At 45.6% G+C, this 23,852-nt stretch overlaps 1 protein-coding gene across 1 annotated transcript; it reads right to left on the bottom strand.

The window, feature by feature from the left end:
* Positions 1 to 3,141: 3,141 nt before the first annotated feature.
* On the bottom strand, positions 3,142 to 23,636 carry LOC130291801 (weak neurotoxin 9-like). The gene is made up of 3 exons (XM_056541082.1): positions 23,476 to 23,636; positions 14,465 to 14,566; positions 3,142 to 3,418 (listed from the first exon to the last, which is right to left on the bottom strand). The coding sequence occupies exons 1-3, from the start codon at positions 23,528 to 23,530 to the stop codon at positions 3,237 to 3,239; spliced, it is 339 nt and encodes a 112-aa protein (XP_056397057.1). The 5' UTR covers positions 23,531 to 23,636; the 3' UTR covers positions 3,142 to 3,236.
* Between the last annotated feature and the right edge of the window lie 216 nt (positions 23,637 to 23,852).

Raw genomic sequence — 23,852 nt, 5'->3', positions numbered from 1 at the left:
AACGTCCGGTACGCCACTGTTTCCAAAATGGAGCCTCCAGCTGTTGCAAAACAACAACTCCCAGTATTGCTGGACAGCCGTTGACTGTCCAAGCATGCTGGGAGTTTTGCAACAGCTGGAGGCACCCTGTTTGGGAATCACTGGCGTAGAATACCTCTATGTCCACCCCTATGCAAGTCCCTAATTCAGGCCTCAAATGCGCATGGTGATCTCTCACTTTGGAGCCCTGTCGTATTTCAAGGCAACAGTTTAGGGCCACATATGGGGTATCTCCGTACTCGGGAGAAATTGCCTAACAAATTTTGGGGGGATTTTTCTCCTTTAACCCCGTATGAAAAGGTGAAGTTGGGGTCTACAACAGCGTGTTATTGTAAAAAAATAAATTTTTTACACTAACACGCTGGTGTTGCCCTTTACTTTTCATTTTGACAAGAGGTAAAAGGGAAAAACGCCCCCCAAAATTTGTAATGCAATTTCTCCCGAGTACGGAGATAACCCATAAGTGGGCGCAAACTTCTCTGGGGGCGCACAACAAGGCCCAGAAGGGAGAGTGCACCATGTACATTTGAGGTGATTTGCACAGGGGTGGCTGATTGTTACAGCGGTTTTGACAAACGCAAAAAAAAAAAAACCCCACATGTGACCCCATTTCGGAAACTACACCCCTCACGGAATATAATGATGGGTGCAGTGAGAATTTACCCCCCACTGGTGTCTGACAGATCTTTGGAAGAGTGGGCTGTGCAAATTAAAAATTTTGTACAGCCCACTGTTCTAAAGTTCTGACAGACACCAGTGGGGGGTAAATGCTCACCGTACACCTTGTTACGTTCCTCAAGGGGTCTAGTTTCCAAAATGGTATGCCATGTGGGTATTTTTTGCTGTCCTGGCACCATAGGGGCTTCCTAAATGCGACATGCCCCCCGAGCAAAATTTGCTCTCCAAAAGCCAAATATGACTCCTTCTCTTCTGAGCATTGTAGTTCGCCCGTAGTGCACTTCAGGTCCACTTATGGGGTACCTTCATACTCAGAAGAGATGGGGTTACAAATTTTGGGGGGTATTTTCTGCTATTAACCCTTGCAAAAATGTGAAATTTGGGGGGAAACACACATTTTAGTGAAAAAAAATATATATTTTTTTACATATGCAAAAGTCGTGAAACCCCTGTGGGGTATTAAGGCTCACTTTATTCCTTGTTACGTTCCTCAAGGGGTCTAGTTTCCAAAATGGTATGCCACGTGAGGGTTTTTTGCTGTTGTGGCACCATAGGGGCTTCCTAAATGCGACATGCCCCCCGACCAAAATTTGCTCTCCAAAAGCCAAATATGACTCCTCTTCTGAGCATTGTAGTTCGCCCGTAGTGCACTTCAGGTCCACTTATGGGGTACCTCCATACTCAGAAGAGATGGGGTTACAAATTTTGGGGGGTATTTTCTGCTTTTAACCCTTGCAAAAATGTGAAATTTGGGGGGAAACACACATATTAGTGAAAAAAATTTTTTTTTTTTTTACATATGCAAAAGTCGTGAAACACCTGTGCGGTATTAAGGTTCACTTTACCCCTTGTTACGTTTCCCAAGGGGTCTAGTTTCCAAAATGGTATGCCATGTGGGGATTTTTTGCTGTTCTGGTACCATAGGGGCTTCCTAAATGCAACATGCCCCCCAAAAACCATTTCAGAAAAACGTACTCTCCAAAATTCCCTTGTCGCTCCTTCGCTTCTGAGCCCTCTACTGCGCCCGCCGAACACTTTACATAGACATATGAGGTATGTGCTTACTCGAGAGAAATTGGGCTACAAATATAAGTATAAATTTTCTCTTTTTACCCCTTGTAAAAATTCAAAAATTGGATCTACAAGAACATGCGAGTGTAAAAAATGAAGATGGTGAATTTTCTCCTTCACTTTGCTGCTATTCCTGTGAAACACCTAAAGGGTTAAAATGCTGTCTGAATGTCATTTTGAATACTTTGGGGGGTGCAGTTTTTATAATGGGGTCATTTGTGGGGTATTTCTAATATGAAGACCCTTCAAATCCACTTCAAACCTGAACTGGTCCCTGAAAAATAGTGAGTTTGAAAATTTTGTGAAAAATTGGAAAATTGCTGCTGAACTTTGAAGCCCTCTGGTGTCTTCCAAAAGTAAAAACTCATTAATTTTATGATGCAAACATAAAGTAGACATATTGTATTTGTGAATAAAAAATTTTTTTATTTGGAATATCCATTTTCCTTACAAGCAGAGAGCTTCAAAGTTCGAAAAATGCAAAATTTTCAATTTTTTCAGCAAATTTTGAAATTTTTCACTATGAAACGATGCAAGTATCGACAAAATTTTACCAATAACATAAAGTAGAATATGTCACGAAAAAACAATCTCGGAATCAGAATGATAGGTAAAAGCATTCCAGAGTTATTAATGTTTAAAGTGACAGTGGTCAGATGTTCAAAAAACGCTCCGGTCCTAAGGTGTAAAATGGCCTGGTCCTTAAGGGGTTAATGATCGAGAAGTCATGTCTCCCTTTTTTATATAATTCTCGCTCTTCTATACTTTACACTTTTGCTTTAATATTCATTAATTATTTTTAATAATTTTTTGCTGGTTAGGTTCTATTTTTCTGATACTATTTATATTCATTAGTTTTAGGTGTTCTCATTTATTTTTTCTTTCCAGGTGTTCCCGTAACTTGGTTGGTTTCTTCTCTCTTCTACTTCAGCACATGCATGTGGTTGTTGGTTCCTTTTTGACCTTATTCTCTTTCTGTCGGTGCCGTTTACAATCACCATGGTTACCACGCTCTGCTGCTGTTAAATACCAGGCGCGATGACGTCATTTTGAGGCCAGAAGAAGCACACATTCACGTGTGAAACAGCCGGCGTAGCCTCCGAGCGCCCATCTACCTGCGCCGAAGCCGAGATCCAGCTTTCCGTGAACCGGACTCCCACACGAGCTGTCTCCGCCGAGCGGTGAGTGCACGTACGTGCTTTCTTTATTGCATATATTGATACTTCATACATTTCGTATGTGCACCCCGCAGGAGACGTTGTCATAGGCCACTGATACTACGCTGTATCTCTACTACACGTGAATTAACCCTTTTGTGTGCCCTCTCCTTTTCCCGCCTTTCCACGTTTATTGTTTACAAATCTGTTTAACTTTGTGGCACCAGTTGATTTAAAAAATATATATAAATGTTTTTCACCGGAGTACCCCTTTAATGATAATGATCTTCATCACAGACAGAATAGGCCGACGTTCATCATAATCATCAGTCCAAAGGAGACCATGGAGGAGACGTCTGGGACTGTTCCACTGTTGCACAGGTCTGTATTACAGCACCGTCTAACAGAGGACCCCACTGTGGTGTTGCAGCGGTCCTCAGCAAGGCAACCTTTGACCTTTGCTAGGTGCTCACCTGTAAAGGTAACATAGGCGTGAGTATATAACACAGCGAAAACAATGCAACCATCACAGCAAGTCCATGGGGTAAATGTTGGGTATCGGATGAGTACTATCACTTGACAGATGATTATATGCTTTATGTTGTGTTAGTTCCCCGACCCTGCTGTACCATAAGGCCTGAAAGGGTTACACAAAACAGCCTACATCCACAGTCTAAGAGCCAATCACAGTACGGACTATCTGAGTGTCCTTAGGTTGTGTGTGGTATTGCAGTTTAGTTTCATTGAAGTGAATGGACACAAGTTGTAATACCACACACAACCTGAGGACAGGGGTGGCGCTGTTTTTGGAAGAAATTAGCTCTGGTTTTCTATTCCTGGTAAAAAGCCCTTTAGGCTAAGTTTCCACTTGGTTTTTATCTGGCAGTTTTTGGAAAACTTCCACTGCAGTTTTTGAGCCAAAGAAAAGAAGTGTATTCAAAGTGTAGGAATAGGAAATATAAAGGAAGGACTTACACTTCTCCTCCCTTATGGATCCACTTCTGACTTTGGCTTAAAAACTGCAGTGACAGATCTCCAAAAACTGCAAGAAAAAAAAACAAGTGGAAACTTAGCCTTAAAGGGGTTATCCAGGAAAAAACTTTTTTTTAATATAGGCTCCAGAAAGTTAAACAGATTTGTAAATTACTTCTATTAAAAAATCTTAATCCTTTCAGTACTTATGTCCTTCTGAAGTTAAGGTTGTTCTTTTCTGAGTGATCTCTGATGACACGTATCTCGGGAAACGCCCAGTTTAAAAGCAAATCCCCATAGCAAACCTCTTCTAAACTGGGCGTTTCCCGAGACAGGTGTCCTCAGAGAGGACCTAGACAGAAAAGAACAACCTTAACTTCAGAAGCTCATAAGTACTGAAAGGATTAAGATTTTTTAATAGAAGTAATTTACAAATCTGTTTAACTTTCTGCAATCCCGCATCATATCGCGTCGGTCCCGATGCTCATCAACGCCCGGGACCCGCGGCTAATACCACACATCGCCGATCGCGGCGATGTGCGGTATTAACCCTTTAGAAGCGGCGGTCAAAGCTGACCGCCGCTTCTAAAGTGAAAGTGAAAGTGACCCGGCTGCTCAGTTGGGCTGTTCGGGACCGCCGCAGTGAAATCGCGGCATCCCGAACAGCTTACAGGACACCGGGAGGGCCCTTACCTGCCTCCTCGGTGTCCGATCGGCGAATGACTGCTCCGTGCCTGAGATCCAGATCCCTATGGGACCTATAACACTGCAAAAAAAAAGTAAAAAAAAAGTGTTAATAAAGGTCATTTAACCCCTTCCCTAATAAAAGTTTGAATCACCCCCCTTTTCCCATAAAAAAAATAAAACAGTGTAAAAAAAAGTAAAATAAACATATGTGGTATCGCCGCGTGCGTAAATGTCCGAACTATAAAAATATATCATTAATTAAACCGCACGGTCAATGGCGTACGCCCAAAAAAATTCCAAAGTCAAAAAACGCATTTTTGGTCACTTTTTATACCATTAAAAAATGAATAAAAAGTGATCAAAAAGTCCGATCAAAACAAAAATCATACCAATAAAAACGTCAGATCACGGCGCAAAAAATGAGTCCTCATACCGCCCTGTACATGGAAAAATAAAAAAGTTATAGGGGTCAGAAGATGACATTTTTAAACATATACATTTTCCTGCATGTAGTTATGATTTTTCCAGAAGTGCGACAAAATCAAACCTATATAAGTAGGGGATCATTTTAACCGTATGGACCTACAGAATAATGATAAGGTGTCATTTTTACCGAAATATGCACTGCGTAGAAACGGAAGCCCCCAAAAGTTACAAAATGGCGTTTTTGCAAAAACTGAAAAACCTTAAGTCCTTAAGGGGTTAAAGGGATTCTGCTGCACCATTCACACTATGGAGATTCTGGGTCCCATAGTAAACATGTTCATTCTTTCAGCTAAATCAGCACTGAAATGCATTGCCGTCTATTGAAACTGAGCATTTCCGAGCGGTCCCAGAACCAGCCTGCTTTGCCGTGCCCGCTCCAGACAGAATCTCCATAGATTCTATAGTGTGAATGAGCCCGAAATATGTAACAATTGCCAAACACTGCAGAGAGGACACAAAAATAGTACACACTAGGGGTTAAACACTAAAGTTAGTATTACAACCATCATAGGAGATCATTGTAAGGATATGTACACACTAGGGGTTAAAGTTAGTACTACAACCTCCATAGCAGATCATTGTAAGGATATGTTCACATGGTGGAAATTCTGTAATACCGCTCAAATTCCGTTCTGCAAAGCTTTCTGCAGAATTCCATGGAAGTTAATAGGACTTTGAATTTCCACCGCAATTCCAGTGGAATCCCACAATTTCGTTCTGCAAAATTTAAAGTCATGTTCAATGTTTTTGCAGAATCCGGAAAGCAAAATTTCTGCTGCGGAAATTCTGCCATGCGACTGGGACACCAGAATCACCATTTAACACAATGTGCAGTAAATTTTGCAGAATTTCCCAGCTGAATTTTTGATTGCACTTGGAAATGCTGCCGTGTGAACATAGCCTAAGGAAGCCTTGAGAGGGTATACAGGCCCTGAGGGTATACAGGCCCTGAGTGGTCAGAGGGTATACAGGCCCTGAGTGGTCAGAGGGTATACAGGCCCTGAGTGGTCAGAGAGTATACAGGCCCTGAGTGGTCAGAGGGTATACAGGCCCTGAGTGGTCAGAGAGTATACAGGCCCTGAGTGGTCAGAGGGTATATAGGCCCTGAGTGGTCTGAGGGTATATAGGCCCTGAGTGGTCAGAGGGTATATGGGCCCTGAGTGGTCACAGGGTATATAGGCCCTGAGTGGTCACAGGGTACAGGCCCTGGCCACCTGTCCTTAGATGAGTTAGAGTTGAGAAGCTTCAGGAGCACGTTGGCATTACGGCTGCTTCCTCACTCCACCCCGGCTGTGAGCAGCTTTGGAGAAGCCTCAGCCGTGACCTCAGCGTGCCCCTTGAGCTCCACCAGTGCACCAAACTTGCTGCCCGAATGAGGTGGATAATGGTTAGAGGGGTACTCTACTGCTCAGGGTTCGAAACACAATGTTCCGAACGCTTAGATCTGGCGCCGGGGACCCTTGACATCACAGCCCCGCCCCCTTTTCCCATCACGCCCCACCCCTCAATGCAAGACTATGGGAGACTTGCATTAAAGGGGGCATAGTTTGATGTCATGAGGGGGCGGGGTTTTGACACCACGAGTCCCCGGTGCCGGCTCTAAGCGTTCCAAATGCTGAGCAGCGGAGTACCCCTATAAACGTCCTGTGCACTAAAAAAAATTATAAAAAAACTCACATACTCACTTCTCCTTTCTAATGCCATTATGGTCCACTTCTTTCTCCTTTTGATAACATTTTATGCCCACTTGGCAAATCAGTAGGCTAGGGGGCAGTTCTATTTTTTTTAATGAGAAATAAGACCTCATAGGGGACCAGAAGACTTGTCAGGATGGGGGGGGAGGGGGGTTGAGTATGAAGGTTTTTTTTTTCATTTTTCCAGTGCACAGGAATATAACAAATGTTTTCTTTATCCCAGAAAAAAAACATTGACATATCGTTCCTCTAGGCAGACTACTCAAGACTTCCCCTAGCTCTGGTGGATAAAGAGCAGTCCTAACTAATAGGGATGTAAGAAAAAATCGATTCTCGCGATAATCGCAATTTTTTCATTTGCCGATACTGAATCGATTCAAAATATTTTTGAATCGATTCTTTTAGGGATGTGGAATTTGTATCTCCTGACGCCCGGAACAGCATTTCCTGGGCATCAGGAGATAAAAGTTCCACATTTGTGGAGCCGGGCAGGCCGGATCTGACACGGTGGCGCTCTGGGTTTATGGAGCGGGCTCCGACTCGTGCCCGCTCCGCACTCTGCGACCCCCGGCTGATTTCAGTAGCCGGGGGCCGCCGCTAATAGCCAGCATGCAGTGATCGCCGCGGCTGGCTATTAAAGGAGTATCCAGTGCGCACTTTTCTCATTTTATCCCGTCCGGGCCGCAAAATAAAAAAAAAACGCACTTTATGTTACCTGCCAACGAGCCCCCGGAGCTCCGGTACAGGTGTTCGGTCCCCGGGCTGTATTCTTCTTACTTCCTGTTAGCCCGGCACGTCACACGGAGCTTCAGCCTATCACCGGCCGCAGCGATGTCCCGCCTCTGCTGATGATAGGCTGAAGCTCCGTGTGACGTGCCGGGCTAACAGGAAGTAAGAAGAATACAGCCCGGGGACCGAACACCTGTACCGGACTGTACCGGAGCTCCGGGAGCTCGTTGGCCGGTAAGAGAAAGTGCGTTTTTTTTTATTTTGCAGCCCGGACGGGATAAAATGAGAAAAGTGCGCACCGGAGTACTAGATCGCCGCTGTCAAAGCTGACAGCGGCGTCTATTGGGATCTATGGATGCTCCCAGGTGGGCGATGTATCGGGATATATCGTGATGTATCGTCACCTAGATGGTATCGCGATATATCGGGATATATCGAATCGCCACACTGGTATCGCGATTCGAATCGAATCGCCAAATTCTTGACGATTCACACCCCTACTAACTAACTACTCTCTGGCGTCCAACTTCTACATATCAATGTATGAGCAGATGTGGTGGGTGACTTTAGTAATTGTGGTCAGGACTTTTTACCGTGCATGAGCTTACCTGTTACCTCCTGCCAAGGATACCTGAAAGAAACTAGATTAAGAAAGCTCTAACACTTAAACTCTATGACTTAGAACAGCGGTTGAGGTGTGCCTGAAAACCGTGCCGAGGGTCCGCCTTTAGAGGGCAAAAATACACCACCATTTAGGGTAATTAATTAATATTTGTTTATAATGCCAAATATTGAAATGCATCTGCCATCTCCCTTGAGGGATCTGGGACATAAGTGGTGTACGCGTCAGAGCGCCACCTACCCAACTTCTGGATCACATGTACCGGCACCTTGTGCCTAGAAGCCGCTAACGCTGCTCCTATTCGAAATGAGTGACCTGAGAACTCCCTGGGGTTGTACCCTAATGTGCGAATCAATGTACGGACGTGAGATGTGAATAAAGAAGTAGTAAGAGCCAGTTGTGACACCACCGCCACCAGGCACCACTTGTTGCCTGAAGGGAAAAACTTAACCACAGCACCCCACCTGCATGTTTTGGTGACAGACAGTGAAACCAAGAACCTTGCCACCTTAAGTGAGCTTTCTGTAAGTGTGCCGCGCCCCGCCTGGCACATGAAAATTCACCAGGCCGAAGGAAGCCATAGAACGCAAGATGTATGGCGGACTTCAATATCAGGCTGCGCTCAAAGCCAAACGGGTTGTTGGCTAATGCGCCGGACATGGCTCTGAACAGTTCACCGTTGATAGGTCTCCTGAGAGGCAGCACTGTAGAGCTGCGAGCCACCACCCCTCTGAGCGCGGCCTTGACGGCCTGAGATGACAATATGGATGGCCTGTCTGGGTGAGATAAAGAAATGAAATGCTGTATGCCCGAAAGGTGAGATTTAATGGTGCTGTGAGATAGATGCAGAGTGGCAGAAACCGATAAAAGATAGAATGACAGTGGTGTCATAGGAGAAAGGAATACTGTGTTGAGATAGATAAGAACTGAAGGTGTTGTGTGCTGCTTGATAAGCCCTCTTGGTGTTGGGTGCCAAGGCGTCGGACATTAACTCCTGGGTCACTTGTGTGTAGTAGCTCAGTCCAAGATTAATTGTGCCAAACATGGGGCCTGTGCTCCTACCGCCTCTGCTTGCGGAGCCACCTGCGAAAAGAGATGGAAATTAGCCCTGGACAGAGCATCTACAGCCGTGTTGTCCACCCCTGGTATGTGACTGACCACAAAGTTAAAGTTATGCTGCAAGGACACCCAAACTAACCTACGCACAAAACTAATGACAGTGGCATGTTTGGAACTGCCCTTGTTAATTATAGCCACTGTCGCCTGATTGTCACACCGAAACTCCACCGTCTGCCCTGACCACTTGTCGCCCCATACCACTGCCGCCACTACAATGGGGAAAACCTCAAAAAGTGCCGATGTGCTGCCAAAGCCCGCCAAAGTCAACACTTGTCTGGACCATTGTCCCGCCATCCACCTGCTGCCCCACACTGCACCATAACCGGTGGAAGACTCATCGGTGCAGATCTTGGGGGACAACTCTGAGGCCGGCGGGACAAACATAGCCGTCCCATTCCATTGCGCCATGTATCTATCCCACATGTGCAGGTCCGCCAGGGCTTGGTGATCTAAAGAAACCCTGCTGTGTTGTTGTGGGACCCCATGCAGCAGAGACAAGATTCTGGACACAAAGGCTCTGCCCTGCGGAATTGCCCTCATAGCAAATGCAAGCATGCCCAACAAGGTCTGCAATTCGACCTTGGTCGTGACACGAGAGACCGTTTACTTGTGGATGGTGTCCCTGATACGATTGAGCTTGTTGGTGGGCAAACTCAACTGGCATGGATACCAAATCTAGGACTACTCCCAGAAAGGTGAGGCACTTGGCTGGACCAACCGTTTTCTTAGGAGACACCGGCACCCCAATATCTGCAAACAGTTTAAGCAATCTGACCAACTGGTCCGGCTCTTCCCTCGGGCGACAGAGCAGAAGAAAGTCATCCAGGTGATGGATGACCTGGCTGCATCCCGAGACTTTAACCAGCAGCCAGTGCAATGCCTGGGCCAGTTGGCCAAACAGCCACCGGCTGCTTTTGCATCCGAACGTCAACTTGGTGGCAAAATAGTATGAACTCTTCCACTTGAGACTGAACCGTTGCCACTGGTCCCTGTGCAAAGGAAGCAACTTAAAGGCATCCGTAATATCTGCCTTTGCCATCCAGGTCCCTGGACCGAGTGCCAAGATGACCTGTATGGCCTGGTCTATGGATGAGTACTGCATACTAAACTCATCGGATGGGATGAGAGAATTGATGCTGGGAATGACTGACCCGTGAGGAGCCGACACGTCAAATATCATCCTCTTCTTCCCACTGAACTTGCCTGTCACCACCCCTACCGGGCTGACCCTCCATGAAGCAAAAGGAGAAACTTCAAAGGGCCCAATCATGTAACCTTTCACTAGCTCTGCATATTTTAATTCGGTGACAACATCGGGAACATGCACAGCAGACAGCAGATTGTCACATTCGTATGTGGATTGCGGCAGAGTGACCATACCGGTGTGGAAGCCCCTGTCAAAACTGTTGACCAACCATTGCACCCATTCCGGGTCTGGGTGGTCCATGAGCAGTGCGGCAAGGACCGGGTGCGTACCCCACCTAGTCATGCTGGTCCTTTCTGGCTGCATGCAGAGCCCGGATGTGCACTGAAGCAGTAGAAACAGACATGCAATAACCTGCAATTTCTATAATTGCAAGAATACATGTTATAATTATTGCATATCTGTGAGCCGCCGAGGTAGTGTACTGGACGGCCCAACTTGTCCACGGAAGGCGCGGACCTCGAGGAACTATCCGTGGAGGTGGAAAGTCTGGCAGCACTTTGGTCACCTTGCTGTTCAAGCCCTGCACACCACGCAGTGGTATGCGTGATTGATTGACAGGAGGCACATGCCGGGAACTTGAGATTCGCAAAGTGGCTGCAGAACATCTGCGAATCTTCAATGCTCCAATCTGTAAACTACTCATCTTGGCTGTAAGCCACCGCTGCCATGGCCGAGAAAATTCTATGATAATCGTAGAAGTGGGTCCCACCATACTTGTAAGCATATTTGGTAACCCTCAGCAAATACAGGTCGAGCTCCTCCCTATGCTCCGGCCTGACAGAGCATATAACCTCCCTGTATTTGCTGAAGGCGATCACAAATTCGTGGATATTTAACTTTTGCTTCAGCCTGGTGTCCTTGCTCTTAAGGACAACTGATAAATCAGCACACGCTACAGTTCTAGTGTCCTCCACGTCAAAGGCAGACATCAGAAGCAAAGCCAAATTAATGTCCTTCCCCTCCAGTATGTCCTTTCTCAGGGCCGCTGGGACAAAGTGGACCGGTGACACCCTTGGTGGCCCTGAGCGCCTACCTGGGTTGACTTCCGGTACTGGGGCAGACACCGGTGTTGGAGCCGGCACTAATGGTACTGCTGGAGCTGGAGGCTCCTGAATGTCCCTTTTCTCAAGAGACTCCAGCCTGACCAACATGGAAGTCATCATAGAATGAAGTTCGGACAGGATGGGCTGACTCGAGGTCCCCTCTTGACTGCCACTAGCACCCTGATCAGCCATTAGGAGCTTGTATAAATCCGCTTTACGGGCGGTTGCTGGGAACGGAATTGCCCTCTTGTGCAACTCCTCCATTAGCTTGGGGATCATCCAAGCTCTGTATGCTGCAGCGGAGGACGACCCTCGCACGGAGCTCCTAGCTGCCGTCTCAGGGATTGACATCAGGTCCTCTATGTCTGATGACACGTGAGACATGACCTGTCCGGGCCGTAACGGGTGCCGGGGAAACAAAAAGCGGTAATAATGAGAACCCTGACTGAAACGTGTACCCCTCTCGCTGAACCCTGACTGACCTTACCGCCACTGTAACACAACAGCAAGTCGAATGAACCAAACGGAAACCGACTGTAACACCTGCGGATAACCGAACACATGCTTAATATTGAGCGTACTGCTAAGCGTGAGTAAAACGTACAAACGGTGCCAAAACTAATGAGTGCTGACCGTAATGCCAGTGCAAGTCCCAGAGTCCACCTGGAGCGTGTAAACACAACTGACAGTGAGCTTGACCGTGAATGTATATATGACACGTGTAGCCATGAACTAACTGGAGAACGGTGAACACCTCCTGACGACGAGCCAAGATGACAGTATGCACCGTCCCTAACTAAACTAGCAATGGCTCTGAAGACGTGTCAGCAACCACCGCAGGCAAGTGGTCACCCTTGAAGAAGAGTCAAGATAGCAGTGATCACTACCCGTGTAACGAGAATGCTCTGAATACGTGACAGTAGCAATGACGCACTGAAACCTATCTGACTGATCGTGTCAGAAAAGCAGTGATTCAGCGCCTATGTGTACCAGCTGCAGTGCATAACATTTAACTAGTGTAGCGGGAGTATTGTGTATTGAAACGGTGATAACGTGAACTAGCGCCTACTAGCGGAACGTGATGACAACCGTGCAACAAGAAGAATAGCATGAATAACCGACGTACGGTTGGTACTGACCGTAGCCAATAGCCGTGTCTTGCAATGAAACAGGAACGTAATGACCACCTAACCGGATACAGACCACCCAATCTGCAAAAGAAACAACCAGTATTCTAGACCACATGAGTTGGCATCCCGCCTACCGCCTCTGACAGATAATTACGGCTCACTCCCACTAGCCCCCCCACCGTACGTATGACTACCCCAGCCACACTACGACTTATCTACACCATGCACCAAACCCGGTACCCCAAGCATGCTTTATTTTTTTTTTTTTTTTACACCCACCCCCTCCACCCCCTAACAGAAAAGATGCATATGTGTGGTGCCCCGTGCACCTACACCGGTGCACCATGAACCCACAGCCTGCTTAAACAGCAATAATATTGTGATGTCAGTATGATTATTATTATGAAACCAACCTCTACCTCTGACTGATATAGTGCATGTATCAGAAGAGCAACCCCATCACACACATACACTCTTACTTCCATTATTATATTCCTTTTTTTTTTTTTATACAGTGCCACCTGCTGCCCACGAGCGGAACTGCGCTGTCAGGCCGTGAATACTCGCCGACGCGCTGTGACTCCGCTCGCCCAGAGTCCAGCGTGTCACGTGAGACGCCGGAGCAAGGAGACCCACGTGGGCCGCGTCTCCCCGCTCCGGCCACACTGCCAGATGCCGTCGGATCCCAGATGCCGTTATGGTACACAGTCAGCCCGGGCACACGCCGCCCCGCTGAGAACTGCCACCTGCCTATCATGCTGGGTGCTGGAGCCTGCCCGCCATGCGAGGGGGGCAACCGATACAGACCAGGGCACCCCAATGTGAAACCTGCCGGTCACCCGGCACTCACATGCACCACCACACACACGGCCCAGCGTACGCGACGAAAGAACCCCCGCAATTTCGCCAACCCGGCATATGCACAGAGGGCAGGGTCGGCGGCTGTTAAATAGCCAAAGCCCCTCCCACAAATTCAGCCTGATAGGCTTATTACTTACGTGTCATACAGTAATGGACATGTTTACCAATGATCTGGGCTTGAGTTGGTGGTAAGTAGTTGTGCCTTGTGTACCCCAATCATGCTGCTGGTATGTTTTTGGGAACTGCCTACTTCCTGTTTCTGTGACCTCCCTCAGTCTACAATCCCCAGGATCCTTTGTTTTAAGGTGGAAGGTAAGTTATTTCCCTCCTGACACACAAGCTGTGGATCTGTAATATGATGAATGCACACACATGTGCGCCGTTAACGTCATCAGGGGGCTGGCTTAACACACAACAGACGGAGCACCCAAGCCCCCTTTCAGCACCTGAGATGTATTGTCTCGGGCCGCACAGCAAGCTGGGAAAGGTCCAAGACAAGACAACACTCATTTTGTAGGCTGCAGAAAATTACCTTCTGGGGCAAAGGAAGACAAATAAAATTGGATACCAGCCACCAAACACGGGTTTGGGAGGTATATTAGTAACTAGACTTTGCTGCCTCTGTCTTACATTTAAAGAACAAAAAATTCCGGAGCATCCCTTTAATTCCTCACTTTTTTAACCAATTTAAGTTCTATACCAAAATACAACAGTAAGTGGCAGCATAACACCAGATATAACAACACAGCACTGTAAAGTATAAAAATACACTCAGTGGGACACTACATGAGGAAACATACTACATAAAACTACATTGGTGTTTTCCAAACAGTGTGTCTCCAGCTGTTGCAAAACTACAACTGCCAGCATGCCAATGGCTGTCCGGGCATGCTAGGAGTTATAGTTTTGCACAACCTACGGCACCCTTTATGGTAAACACTGCTTTACATTGTGGTTGAAGCTACATACCCAATTGTTTTTCAATGCTGAAACAGGTTTCGCCATCACTACATGTTTCCATAAGAGGCTCAGTGCAGAAATCACTGCAAGAATAGCAGTCTAGTGCGTCACCTGCAATGATACAAATAGTACACAACTACACTATCACATGTATACACAGCACAGTACACACAGCAGTGTCATCTCCTCATACACTACTACACCATGACATGTATACACAGCACAGTACACACACAGCAGTGTCATCTCCTCATACACTACTACACTATCACATGTATACACAGCACAGTACACACAGCAGTGTCATCTCCTCATACTCTACTACACCATGACATGTATACACAGCACAGTACACACAGTAGTGTCATCTCCTCATACACTACTACACTATCACCTGTATACACAGCACAGTACACACAGCAGTTTCATCTCCTCATACACTACTACACCATGACATGTATACACAGCACAGTACACACAGCAGTGTCATCTCCTCATACACTACTACACCATGACATGTATACACAGCACAGTACACACACAGCAGTGTCATCTCCTCATACACTACACCATGACATGTATACACAGCACAGTACACACAGCAGTTTCATCTCCTCATACACTACACCATGACATGTCTACACAGCACAGTACACACAGCAGTGTCATCTCCTCATACACTACTACACCATGACATGTATAAACAGCACAGTACACACAGCAGTGTCATCTCCTCATACACTACACCATGACATGTATACACAGCACAGTACACACAGCAGTGTCATCTCCTCATACACTACTACACCATGACATGTATACACAGCACAATACACACAGCAGTGTCATCTCCTCATACACTACTACACCATGACATGTATACACAGCACAGTACACACAGCAGTGTCATCTCCTCATACACTACTACACCATGTCATGTATACACAGCACAGTACACACAGCAGTGTCATCTCCTCATACACTACTACACCATGTCATGTATACACAGCACAGTACACACAGCAGTTTCATCTCCTCATACACTACTACACCATGACATGTATACACAGCATAGTACACACAGCAGTGTCATCTCCTCATACACTACTACACCATGACATGTATAAACAGCACAGTACACACAGCAGTGTCATCTCCTCATACACTACTACACCATGACATGTATACACAGCACAGTACACACACAGCAGTGTCATCTCCTCATACACTACACCATGACATGTATACACAGCACAGTACACACAGTAGTGTCATCTCCTCATACACTACTACACCATGTCATGTATACACAGCACAGTACACACAGCAGTGTCATCTTCTCATACACTACTACACCATGACATGTGTACACAGCACAGTACACACAGCAGTGTCATCTCCTCATACACTACTACACCATGTCATGTATACACAGCACAGTACACACAGCAGTGTCATCTTCTCATACACTACTACACCATGACATGTATACACAGCACAGTACACACAGCAGTGTCATCTCCTCATACACTACTACACCATGTCATGTATACACAGCACAGTACACACAGCAGTGTCATCTCCTCATACACTACTACACCATGTCATGTATACACAGCACAGTACACACACAGCAGTGTCATCTCCTCATACACTACACCATGACATGTATACACAGCACAGTACACACAGCAGTGTCATCTCCTCATACACTACTGCACCATGACATGTATACACAGCACAGTACACACAGCAGTGTCATCTCCTCATACACTACTGCACCATGACATGTATACACAACACAGTACACAGCAGTGTCATCTCCTCATACACTACTACACCATGACATGTACACACAGCACAGTACACACAGCAGTGTCATCTCCTCATACACTACTACACCATGACATGTATACACAGCACAGTACACACAGTAGTGTCATCTCCTCATACACTACTACACCATGACATGTATACACAGCACAGTACACACAGCAGTGTCATCTCCTCATACACTACTACACCATGACATGTATACACAGCACAGTACACACACAGCAGTGTCATCTCCTCATACACAACTACACCATGACATGTATACACAGCACAGTACACACAGCAGTGTCATCTCCTCATACACTACTACACCATGACATGTATACACAGCACAGTACACACAGCAGTGTCATCTCCTCATACACTACTACACCATGACATGTATACACAGCACAGTACACACAGTAGTGTCATCTCCTCATACACTACACCATGACATGTATACACAGCACAGTACACACAGCAGTGTCATCTCCTCATACACTACTACACCATGACATGTATACACAACACAGTACACACAGCAGTGTCATCTCCTCATACACTACTACACCATGACATGTATACACAGCACAGTACACACAGCAGTGTCATCTCCTCATACACTACTACACCATGACATGTATACACAGCACAGTACACAGCAGTGTCATCTCCTCATACACTACTACACCATGACATGTATACACAGCACAGTATACACAGCAGTGTCATCTCCTCATACACTACACCATGTCATGTATACATAGCACAGTACACACAGCAGTGTCATCTCCTCATACACTACTACACCATGACATGTATACACAGCATAGTACACACAGCAGTGTCATCTCCTCATACACTACTAGACCATGACATGTATACACAGCACAGTACACACAGCAGTGTCATCTCCTCATACACTACTACACCATGACATGTATACACAGCACAGTACACACAGCAGTGTCATCTCCTCATACACTACACCATGACATGTATACACAGCACAGTACACACAGTAGTGTCATCTCCTCATACACTACTACACCATGACATGTATACACAGCACAGTACACACAGCAGTGTCATCTCCTCATACACTACTACACCATGACATGTATACACAGCACAGTACACACAGCAGTGTCATCTCCTCATACACTACTACACCATGACATGTATACACAGCACAGTACACACAGCAGTGTCATCTCCTCATACACTACTACACTATCACATGTATACACAGCACAGTACACACAGCAGTGTCATCTCTTCATACACTACTACACCATGACATGTATACACAGCACAGTACACACAGCAGTGTCATCTCCTCATACACTACACCATGACATGTATACACAGCACAGTACACACAGCAGTGTCATCTCCTCATACACTACTACACCATGACATGTATACACAGCACAGTACACACACAGCAGTGTCATCTCCTCATACACTACTACACCATGACATGTATACACAGCACAGTACACACAGCAGTGTCATCTCCTCATACACTACTACACCATGACATGTATACACAACACAGTACACACAGCAGTGTCATCTCCTCATACACTACTACACCATGACATGTATACACAGCACAGTACACAGCAGTGTCATCTCCTCATACACTACACCATGACATGTATACACAGCACAGTACACACAGCAGTGTCATCTCCTCATACACTACTACACCATGTCATGTATACACAGCACAGTACACACAGCAGTGTCATCTCCTCATACACTACTACACCATGACATGTATACACAGCACAGTACACACAGCAGTGTCATCTCCTCATACACTACTGCACCATGACATGTATACACAGCACAGTACATACAGCAGTGTCATCTCCTCATACACTACTGCACCATGACATGTATACACAACACAGTACACAGCAGTGTCATCTCCTCATACACTACTACACCATGACATGTCTACACAGCACAGTACACACAGCAGTGTCATCTCCTCATACACTACTACACCATGACATGTACACACAGCACAGTACACACAGCAGTGTCATCTCCTCATACACTACTACACCATGACATGTATACACAGCACAGTACACACACAGCAGTGTCATCTCCTCATACACTACTACACCATGACATGTATACACAGCACAGTACACACAGCAGTGTCATCTCCTCATACACTACTACACCATGACATGTATACACAGCACAGTACACACAGCAGTGTCATCTCCTCATACACTACTACACCATGACATGTATACACAGCACAGTACACACAGCAGTGTCATCTCCTCATATACTACACCATGACATGTATACACAGCACAGTACACACAGCAGTGTCATCTCCTCATACACTACTACACCATGACATGTATACACAGCACAGTACACACAGCAGTGTCATCTCCTCATACACTACTACACTATCACATGTATACACAGCACAGTACACACAGCAGTGTCATCTCCTCATACACTACTACACCATGACATGTATACACAGCACAGTACACACAGCAGTGTCATCTCCTCATACACTACACCATGACATGTATACACAACACAGTACACACAGCAGTGTCATCTCCTCATACACTACTACACCATGACATGTATACACAGCACAGTACACACAGCAGTGTCATCTCCTCATACACTACTACACCATGTCATGTATACACAGCACAGTACACACAGCAGTGTCATCTCCTCATACACTACTACACCATGACATGTATACACAGAACAGTACACACAGTAGTGTCATCTCCTCATACACTACTACACCATGACATGTATACACAGCACAGTACACACAGTAGTGTCATCTCCTCATACACTACTACACCATGACCTGTATACACAGCACAGTACACAGAGCAGTGTCATCTCCTCATACACTACTACACCATGACATGTATACACAACACAGTACACACAGCAGTGTCATCTCCTCATACACTACTACACCATGACATGTATACACAGCACAGTACACAGCAGTGTCATCTCCTCATACACTACTACACCATGAAATGTATACACAGCACAGTACACACAGCAGTGTCATCTCCTCATACACTACTACACCATGACATGTATACACAGTACAGTACACACAGCAGTGTCATCTCCTCATACACTACTACACCATGACATGTATACACAACACAGTACACACAGCAGTGTCATCTCCTCATACACTACTACACCATGACATGTATACACAGCACAGTACACACAGCAGTGTCATCTCCTCATACACTACTACACCATGACATGTATACACAACACAGTACAGACAGCAGTGTCATCTCCTCATACACTACTACACCATGACATGTATACACAGCACAGTACACACAGCAGTGTCATCTCCTCATACACTACTACACCATGAAATGTATACACAACACAGTACACACAGCAGTGTCATCTCCTCATACACTACTACACCATGACATGTATACACAGCACAGTACACAGCAGTGTCATCTCCTCATACACTACACCATGACATGTATACACAGCACAGTACACACAGCAGTGTCATCTCCTCATACACTACTACACCATGTCATGTATACACAGCACAGTACACACAGCAGTGTCATCTCCTCATACACTACTACACCATGACATGTATACACAGCACAGTACACACAGCAGTGTCATCTCCTCATACACTACTGCACCATGACATGTATACACAGCACAGTACACACAGCAGTGTCATCTCCTCATACACTACTGCACCATGACATGTATACACAACACAGTACACAGCAGTGTCATCTCCTCATACACTACTACACCATGACATGTACACACAGCACAGTACACACAGCAGTGTCATCTCCTCATACACTACTACACCATGACATGTATACACAGCACATTACACACACAGCAGTGTCATCTCCTCATACACTACTACACCATGACATGTATACACAGCACAGTACACACAGCAGTGTCATCTCCTCATACACTACTACACCATGACATGTATACACAGCACAGTACACACAGCAGTGTCATCTCCTCATACACTACTACACCATGACATGTATACACAGCACAATACACAGCAGTGTCATCTCCTCATACACCACTACACCATGACATGTATACACAGCACAGTACACACACAGCAGTGTCATCTCCTCATACACTACTACACCATGACATGTATACACAGCACAGTACACACAGCAGTGTCATCTCCTCATACACTACTACACCATGACATGTATACACAGCATAGTACACACAGCAGTGTCATCTCCTCATACACTACTACACCATGACATGTATACACAGCACAGTACACACAGCAGTGTCATCTCCTCATACACTACTACACCATGACATGTATACACAGCACAGTACACACAGCAGTGTCATCTCCTCATACACTACTACACCATGTCATGTATACACAGCACAGTACACACAGTAGTGTCATTTCCTCATACACTACACCATGACATGTATACACAGCACAGTACACACAGCAGTGCCATCTCCTCATACACTACACCATGACATGTATACATAGCACAGTACACACAGCAGTGTCATCTCCTCATACACTACTACACCATGACATGTATACACAGCACAGTACATACAGCAGTGTCATCTCCTCATACACTACTACACCATGACATGCATACACAGCATAGTACACACAGCAGTGTCATCTCCTCATACACTACACCATGTCATGTATACACAGCACAGTACACACAGCAGTGTCATCTCCTCATACACTACTACACCATGACATGTATACACAGCACAGTACACACACAGCAGTGTCATCTCCTCATACACTACTACACCATGACATGTATACACAGCACAATACACACAGTAGTGTCATCTCCTCATACACTACTACACCATGACATGTATACACAGCACAGTACACACAGCAGTGTCATCTCCTCATACACTACTACACCATGACATGTATACACAGCACAGTACACACACAGCAGTGTCATCTCCTCATACACTACTACACCATGACATGTATACACAGCATAGTACACACAGCAGTGTCATCTCCTCATACACTACTACACCATGACATGTATACACAACACATTACACACAGCAGTGTCATCTCCTCATACACTACACCATGACATGTATACACAGCACAGTACACACAGAAGTGTCATCTCCTCATACACTACTACACCATGACATGTATACACAGCACAGTACACACAGTAGTGTCATCTCCTCATACACTACTACACCATGACATGTATACACAGCACAGTACACACACAGCAGTGTCATCTCCTCATACACTACTACACCATGACATGTATACACAGCACAGTATACACAGCAGTGTCATCTCCTCATACACTACACCATGTCATGTATGCATAGCACAGTACACACAGTAGTGTCATCTCCTCATACACTACACCATAACATGTACACACAGCACAGTACACACAGCAGTGTCAACTCCTCATACACTACTACACCATGACATGTATACACAGCACAGTACACACAGCAGTGTCATCTCCTCATACACTACACCATGACATGTATACACAGCACAGTACACACAGCAGTGTCATCTCCTCATACACTACTACACCATGACATGTATACACAGCACAGTACACACAGCAGTGTCATCTCCTCATACACTACTACACCATGACATGTATACACAGCACAGTACACACAGTAGTGTCATCTCCTCATACACTACTACACCATGACATGTATACACAGCACAGTACACACAGTAGTGTCATCTCCTCATACACTACTACACCATGACCTGTATACACAGCACAGTACACACAGCAGTGTCATCTCCTCATACACTACTGCACCATGACCTGTATACACAGCACAGTACACATAGCAGTGTCATCTCCTCATACACTACTACACCATGACATGTATACACAGCACAGTACACACAGCAGTGTCATCTCCTCATACACTACTACACCATGACATGTATACACAGCACAGTACACACAGCAGTGTCATCTTCTCATACACTACTACACCATGACATGTATACACAGCACAGTACACACAGCAGTGTCATCTCCTCATACACTACTACACCATGACATGTATACACAGCACAGTACACACACAGCAGTGTCATCTCCTCATACACTACTACACCATGACATGTACACACAGCACAGTACACACAGCAGTGTCATCTCCTCATACACTACTACACCATGACATGTATACACAGCACAGTACACACAGCAGTGTCATCTCCTCATACACTACTACACCATGACATGTATACACAGCACAGTACACACAGTAGTGTCATCTCCTCATACACTACTACACCATGACATGTATACACAGCACAGTACACACAGCAGTGTCATCTCCTCATACACTACTACACCATGACATGTATACACAGCACAGTACACACACAGCAGTGTCATCTCCTCATACACTACTACACCATGACATGTATACACAGCACAGTATACACAGCAGTGTCATCTCCTCATACACTACACCATGTCATGTATGCATAGCACAGTACACACAATAGTGTCATCTCCTCATACACTACACCATAACATGTACACACAGCACAGTACACACAGCAGTGTCATCTCCTCATACACTACTACACCATGACATGTATACACAGCACAGTACACACAGCAGTGTCATCTCCTCATACACTACTACACCATGACATGTATACACAGCACAGTACACACAGCAGTGTCATCTCCTCATACACTACTACACCATGACATGTATACACAGCACAGTACACACAGTAGTGTCATCTCCTCATACACTACACCATGACATGTATACACAGCACAGTACACACAGTAGTGTCATCTCCTCATTCACTACTACACCATGTCATGTATACACAGCACAGTACACACAGCAGTGTCATCTCCTCATACACTACTACACCATGACATGTATACACAGCACAGTACACACAGTAGTGTCATCGCCTCATACACTACTACACCATGTCATGTATACACAGCACAGTACACACAGTAGTGTCATCGCCTCATACACTACACCATGACATGTATACACAGCACAGTACACACAGCAGTGTCATCTCCTCATACACTACACCATAATATATATATATACTGTAGAGAATTTCTTACCAATATGAATAGTCAGGTAAACACATATAACGACTGCTATATAACTTCTAATCATTTTTCCTCAATCTTTTCTTGACTCCTCTGATGCGATTCTTCTAGCTATGAATAAATCTCACTCTGTGGGTACTGACATTCTGGGGTGTGTACCTGTTTAGTCTATGCCAATGATGCAAACCAACAAGCTGCTGTCACGATGCCGGCTGGCAGGAGGTGGATCCTCTGTGCCAGAGAGGGATAGCGAGGACCGTGCTAGTGGACCGGTTCTAAGACACTACAGGTTTTCACCAGAGCCCGCCGCAAAGCGGGATGGTCTTGCTGCGGCGGTAGTGACCAGGTCGTATCCACTAGCAACGGCTCACCTCTCTGGCTGCTGAAGA

Source organism: Hyla sarda, chromosome 9, assembly GCF_029499605.1.
Source record: "Hyla sarda isolate aHylSar1 chromosome 9, aHylSar1.hap1, whole genome shotgun sequence".
Taxonomy (NCBI): domain Eukaryota; kingdom Metazoa; phylum Chordata; class Amphibia; order Anura; family Hylidae; genus Hyla; species Hyla sarda.
The sequence above is the reverse complement of the archived record's forward strand: the minus strand, read 5'-3'. Positions and strand labels throughout refer to the sequence as shown.

What these genes read in the sequence shown, in the direction of transcription:
- LOC130291801 (XM_056541082.1), bottom strand. Translation starts at nt 23,530, where the DNA reads ATGATTAGAAGTTATATAGCAGTCGTTATATGTGTTTACCTGACTATT. An exon ending in TTACCTGACTATTCATATTG is followed by an intron (nt 14,567 to 23,475) that starts GTAAGAAATTCT and finishes GTATCATTGCAG; the next exon opens with GTGACGCACTAGACTGCTAT. An exon ending in CAGCATTGAAAAACAATTGG is followed by an intron (nt 3,419 to 14,464) that starts GTATGTAGCTTC and finishes TTACCTTTACAG; the next exon opens with GTGAGCACCTAGCAAAGGTC.